The 6,502-nt window shown below is 46.0% G+C and overlaps 1 protein-coding gene across 1 annotated transcript in view; it reads right to left on the bottom strand.

Moving 5' to 3' along the window:
* Positions 1-3,018: 3,018 nt before the first annotated feature.
* Positions 3,019-6,502, bottom strand: part of LOC131184281 (ATP-binding cassette sub-family C member 12-like) — an 84,469-nt gene continuing 80,985 nt past the window's right edge. Inside the window, exons 43-44 of the mRNA XM_058155403.1 lie at positions 4,333-4,497; positions 3,019-3,084 (exon numbers count right to left, since the gene is read on the bottom strand). Of these exons, the coding sequence (XP_058011386.1) occupies positions 3,019-3,084; positions 4,333-4,497 (231 nt within the window). The remainder of the gene's footprint in view (positions 3,085-4,332; positions 4,498-6,502) is intronic.

Below are 6,502 nucleotides of genomic sequence, written 5' to 3'. Positions count from 1 at the left end.
GGGATGGGTTTTGCCAGGTGACCGAGTTCCTTTTTAAAAGCTAACGATCGAGGTTACAACTCTTCCCTTCCTGTAAGACAAAGGTAAAGGTTCCCCTCACACATATGTGCTAGTTGGTCCTGACTCTATGGGGCAGGTGCTCATCTCCGTTTCAAAGCCGAAGAGCCAGCGCTGTCCGAAGACATCTCCGTGGTCATGTGGCCGGCATGACTCAATGCCAAAGGCACATGGAACACTGTTACCTTCCCACCAAAGGTGGTCCCTGTTTTTCTACTTGGATTTTTACATGCTTTCGAACTGCTAGGTTGGCAGAAGCTGGGACAAATAACAGGAGCTTACCCCATTACGCGGCACTAGGGATTTGAACTGCTGATGTGGCTCAGGCTGTAAGAAGCCTGTTATTAAAACACAGCTACCTGCAATTACTGCAGGTTCTAGTCCCACCAGGTCCAAGGTTGACTCAGCCTTCCATCCTTTATAAGGTAGGTAAAATGAGGACCCAGATTGTTGGGGGGGCAATAAGTTGACTTTGTAAATATACAAATAGAATGAGACTATTGCCTTACACACTGGAAGCCGCCCTGAGTCTTCGGAGAAGGGCGACAAGCTCAATGTCCTAGCCCATGAGTCACCTTCCCGTAGTGTACAACAAAAGGATCATTTCCTTAAACCTCAGCCGTTCTGTAATTTGGGGGAACTGAAGGTACACGGGGAGCCCTTTTGCGATCCCCAAATCAGAAGGGAGAGGGCAGCGACTTTTCAGACAAACCCGTTTTATGAAAAAGCGTATGTGTTTTCACCACTCGCAGGAAGCTTCATCGGGAGCAATGGAGTGGCTATACCAGTGGTTCTCAACCTTTATAGTGCTGCGACTCCTTTAATACAATTCCCCATGATGTGGCGACCCCAACCGTAAAATTATTTTCATTTTGAATTTATCGCGCCTGAAGCCGTATTGGCTAGCGATCTGAACTGCTTGCGATTGCCTTGAGGACGGAGGCATTAAAGCGGAGACTCCTCCCCTATTAAGTTTATGGCGCCTGAAGCCAGATTAGGCTAGCGATTGGGAGTGATTGCAGCTGGCTTGAGAGGGAGACATCAGAGCAAAGATTTCTCTCTTTTTTAATTCATCGCGCCTGAAGCCGAATTCGGCTAGCGATTTGAAGAGCCTGCAGCTGGCTTGTGGAGTCAACCATTGGAGCCTGATTCTTCGACTCACAAGTATACTTCCCATATTTCCAATGGTCTTAGGCGACCCCTGGCAAATTGTCATTTGACCCCCAACAGGGTCGCGACCCACAGGTTGAGAACCGCTGGGCTAGATTGATGCAGATTGAGGTTTAAATTGGGATCACGCAGGGGGAGCCAGGAAAGGAATCTGTGTAGCCGCCCGGTTCTTCTGTCTGCCCTTCCGCCGTCCCAATTTAATTTCTACAACCCAGACAGTGGTACAGTGGCATCTTTTGCAAAACTGGGCATGCCCTGCCTGGAAAGATTAAAGCTAAAAGGGTGGATATTTCCATCCATGAAGATGCTGAAAACGGAGGCTTGAAAAGGAACAAAATAGGAAAGAAAGAAAGAAAGAAAGAGAAAGAAAGAAAGAAAGAAAGAAAGAGAAAGAGAAAGAAAGCAATAAAGAGAAAGAAAGAGAAAGAGAAAGAAAGAAAGAAAGAAAGAGAAAGAAAGAAAGAAAGAAAGAAAGAAAGAAAGAAAGAAAGAAAGAAAGAAAAAGCAAGAAAGAAAGAAAGAAAGAAAGAAAAGCAGCTTTTATTGCAAACTTTAACAAGAGACCACAGGAGACAGAAATAATTCACTGTGCTTTCTCCATTGAAGTTTAGATCTTCTGCTTCTCTGTTTTCCTCCTCCTCATAGAGAATATAGGTAGTCCTTGACTTATAACAGTTCATTTAGCGACCATTCCAAGTGATGACAGCACCGAGAAAAAGGGATTTTATGACCATTGCAGCGTCCCTACGGTCACACGATCGCAATTCTTCCATCCTTTATAAGGTAGGTAAAATGAGGACCCAGATTGTTGGGGGGGCAATGAGTTGACTTTGTAAATATACAAATAGAACGAGACTATTGCCTTACACACTGTAAGCCGCCCTGAGTCTTCGGAGAAGGGCGGGATATAAATGGAAATAAATAAAATAAATAAATAAATAAATTCGGGCACTTGGTGTTAAGGGTACTCTGGGCCATTTCCTAACACTTGGCAACTGACTCGCATTTATGACGGTTGCCGTGTCCTGGGGTCATGTGATCCCTTTTTGTGACCTTCGGATGAGCAAAGCCAACGGGGAAGCCAGATCCACTGAACTACTGTGTTATTAACTTAACAGCTGCAGTGCTTCACTTAACAACTGTGGCAAGAAAGGTTGTAAAAAGTGGCAGGGGAAGGATACTGCAAAATCCCCATTTCTTCCCCACTCCTGGGGGAAGGTTATTGCAAAATCCCCATTCCCTCCCCACTCCTGGGGGAAGGATATTGCAAAATCTCCATTCCCTCCCCACTCTGGGGCCAGCCACAGGTGGCATTTGCCGGTTCTCCGAACTGCTCAACATTTCCGCTACCGGTTCTCCCGAACCTGTCAGGACCTGCTGGATTTCATCCCTATTTTCATCCCACCCCTGGTCTGGAGATCAATGTACTAGAGAAGCATTATTTTTCCCCCTTCGCACATGAAATGGCGGCTGCTTTTATTTTCGAAACGCCAAACACAAAGATGAAAGCGGTCCATTGGAACACAAGTCATGACGCTTCTTTCCCTTTTCCACGTCGAGTTCTCTGTTTTAATTGCCGGCCTCATGCCGGCTTCGCCAAGCAGAAGGGGGATCCGTGGCGAAAAAGTTAGAATATCTGCGGGCAGGCTGGGTGAGTTAAATACGAAGTCTCCATTTCCTCCCTTCCTCCCTGCAGTGCCTTATTGGTCCGAAGCCTGGCTAGAAAAGCGCTGAGGATGATGAGGATGAGGATGGTTTGGCCTTCCTCCCGTGGGAGTCTCCTGGCTGTGGCTAAGCGTCGGGCCAATGAAAACTGGGGTGTTTGAATATCTCTTTCGGCTTGCCAAACGTAACCACCTGCAAATAATCAGGAAGGAGAAATTTAACAAATGTCAGTTGCATTAGCAAATGTCAAGTAGAAAGGAAGTGGGTTACCTGCATGAATTTCTTACCGCCTAAAAGTTGTCTTAAGAAGGAGAGAGGGAAGAAGCCAGAAGTGGCCTCAATAAGAGAAAACAGTGGACTTGTTCTGGGCCTTCATTGTGGATTGGGTTTGCTGGGGGAGGGGGGGCTCCTTTATTGCGGGACGCTTTCTAAAATAGGGCTCATGATTGGGAATAGGGGCTACTGGCCATAGATTCCCACCTCCCTGGGGTCCTTGGTACCCTCTGAGTTTGGTTGTTTTCTTGCAGACAACTTCGCAACATTATCAGTGCTGGAAGGGAGTGGGATTTGTGGAGGAGGAGGAGGAGGAGGAGGAGGAGGAGGAGGAGGAGGAGGAGGAGGAGGAGGAGGAGGAGGAGGAGGAGGGACGACGACTGTGGGGGCCCTTGGTGCTTTTTGAGCTTGGTTGTTTTCTTGTTTTCTTGTAGACATTTCATTACCCAACTAGGTAACATTATCAGTTAGAAAGAGTGGGGTTTGTGGAGAGGAGAAGGAGGAGGAGGAGGAAGAGGCAGGACTGTGGAATTTTTGGTGCTCTCTGAGCTTCGTTGTTTTCTTGCAAACGTTTCATTACCCAACAAGGTAACAATATCAGTGATAGTGGGAATGGGGTTTGTGAGGAGGAGGAGGAGGAGGAGGAGGAGGAGGAGGAGACACTTTGGAGTTCTTGCTACACTTTGAGCTTGGTTGTTTTCTTACAGACATTTCATTACCCAACTAGGTAACATTATCAGTGCTAGAAGGAGTGGGGTTTGTGGAGAGAGGAGGAGGAGACACAACAGTGGGGTCCTTGGTGCCCTCTGAGCTTGATTGTTTTCTTGCAGATGTTTCATTACCCAACTAGGTAACCCCATCAGTGCTACCTTCACATCTCTTTAATTCATGTTAAGTTTGTTTTAGTTCATGGTTTGCATTTCCCCCCTAATATCATTTGGGTACTTACTGGGGTGTTGGTTATGAATCAAATGCGCTTCACAGTTTCTCCTATATTGTTTACTTAAAGGGGGGGAAAAAATCCTTTTCCCTTTTCCGTGAAAGGAATACTTATTGTTAAAAAGGACCCGAAAGAATTCCTTTCTGAAAATAATCCCGACGTTCAATACGTCAGTTCCTTAAAGAACTGAGCCTTCTGTGGATTTTTTTCCCCCTCCGGTTCAGTACCTTGCCTTTATCCATCACCAAAATACGGTCGCACTCTTTGATGGTGTTTAGGCGATGCGCTATTGTCAAGACTGTGCAGTTTACAAATGCTTCTTGGTTGGCCTTCTGGATCTGCATATCTGTCTCAGAATCAATTGAAGCGGTGGCTTCGTCGAGAAGGATAATCTGCGGGGAGAATTCAACCAGGTTAGGCAATGGTCTTCTTTTTCTACAAGTAAGGAAAAGTAAGCATGTGTTTGCACACAAAGTAGCCAAGGCAACTCAACAGCTGGAAGGCTGATGTATGGTCTTTTACAATGATAGCGGAGATTCTCAGATGTCCAGGTCATGGTTGTCTCAAAGATGCTTTTTTCCAAAGGCAACTGGACTTCGTTTTTCTTTGAAGACATTTCACTTCTCATCCGAGAAGCTTCTTCGGGTTCTGACTGGATGGTGGAGGATGGAAGGATTTAGATTCCTTGCAGTCCTCTGGTCGTTAGCACTCTTCCTGAGAGTCGTTGAAGTTTATCTGTGCCTTCAGGGTCACCTGAATGGTGCTATAGTGAATAGTTCCACCCCCATTTGCACTCGCTTCTCTCACACGCACCACCTCTCTGCATGCGCAAAATGGGATGTGATGACATCCGGGCGAGTGAGCGGAGCCTCCCGCAGCCACCGCTACAGGTTCGCCCTGAACCGGATAGAACCGGCTGAATAACACCACTACATTGAACGGTTACTAAATGAACTGTTTTAAGTTGTGGACTACCTGTAGTAATATAGATTTGCACGTTTACACTGGACGATGCTTTTATTGATTTTGAGAGATCCCATAAGGGCTTTTCGGTGAGGTAGGCAGCCAAATGTCAGAACAGATATTTTTGGAACAAAAAGCAGGATGCCAAGCCGAGATACAAAGTAAGCCGGTTCTCCCTCAGAGCCTATTTAACCGAACAAATATTTGGATTCCTTATTACCAGGATCAGGTAGAGTTGACAATTTTGCATGCAGATGGAGCCTGCTGGCCCTTTGAGCAATAGCGCCATCTTCTTTTTTTCATAAAGAATAGCAGCCCCCGGGAGCAGACCTGGGCTTCCTGGATAAACCAGAACAGGTTGGAACGGCGACAGGAATGTTCTCCGTGCTGATTAAAATTAAATTAATTTTTAAAAAAAAATGATTATGGTAAGAGTTGGAACTGCAGTATCATTTAAACCGTCCATCATTTGAGCAAGGTGAAACAAATCAGCGGAACGAGGGTTTAAATATTCAAAGGCATCACTTAAACATGCAAACAATGGCTTAACTAAAGCACAGAGTAAGGCCCCTTAAAAGAAAAATTGGGGATGAGGGCCGATAAAATTACTGACGAGAGCTTTTAGAAAGCCAGGTGCTGGGAAGCTCCCACACTCCCCCCACACTTTCATAATTGACCATAACAGAAGTTGGAAGCAGTGGTGGGATTCAAGTAATTTAAAAACCGGTTCTCTGCCCTAATTATTTCTTTCAACAACCAGTTCACCAAATTGCTCAGAAAGTTAACAACTGGTTCTCCCGAAGTGGTGCGAACTGGCTGAATCCCACCACTGGTTGGAAGGGACCTTGGAGGTCTTCAATTCCAACATTTCAGACAAATGGTTATCCAATCTCTTCTTAGAAACCTCCAATCTTAGAGCAGCCACAACTTCTGGAGACATGTCGTTCCCGTCATGAATTGTTCTGACTGTCAGGAAATTTCTCCTGTGGCCTGCTGGGAGTTCGCAGGTGTTCGGGAGAACTCACAGTAACGGAGTTGGAAGGGACCTCGGAGGTCATCTAGTCCAACCCCCTGCTCACGCAGGAGACCTATACCAGGGATTCGAACCCCCGAACTGCCGACCTTTCTGATCGACAAGCTCAGCGTCTTAGCCACCTCTAGCTAAGATTCTGTACAGTTCAGAGAACCCCCAAATCCCACTCCTGGCTGGCCCTGTCCACCCCACCCCATCCTGCTCCTCCCAGGAGTCCCCATGCAGCCCATTTTCTTTTTTTTAAAATAAAAAACTTCTTTTTCCATTTTCCAACAACCTATTCAATATACAGTCTTATTCAACAGTCTCTTATTCAACATTGTCGCTCCCCAGAATCATTTCTACTTTTGCTTAGAGCCTTGTGCATAATCACACCAGGGATATAATCTAACTTGCCTTTC

This window comes from Ahaetulla prasina, chromosome 12, assembly GCF_028640845.1.
Source record: "Ahaetulla prasina isolate Xishuangbanna chromosome 12, ASM2864084v1, whole genome shotgun sequence".
Classification (NCBI taxonomy): Eukaryota; Metazoa; Chordata; class Lepidosauria; order Squamata; family Colubridae; genus Ahaetulla; species Ahaetulla prasina.
This window is presented reverse-complemented; position numbering and strand designations above follow the sequence as displayed.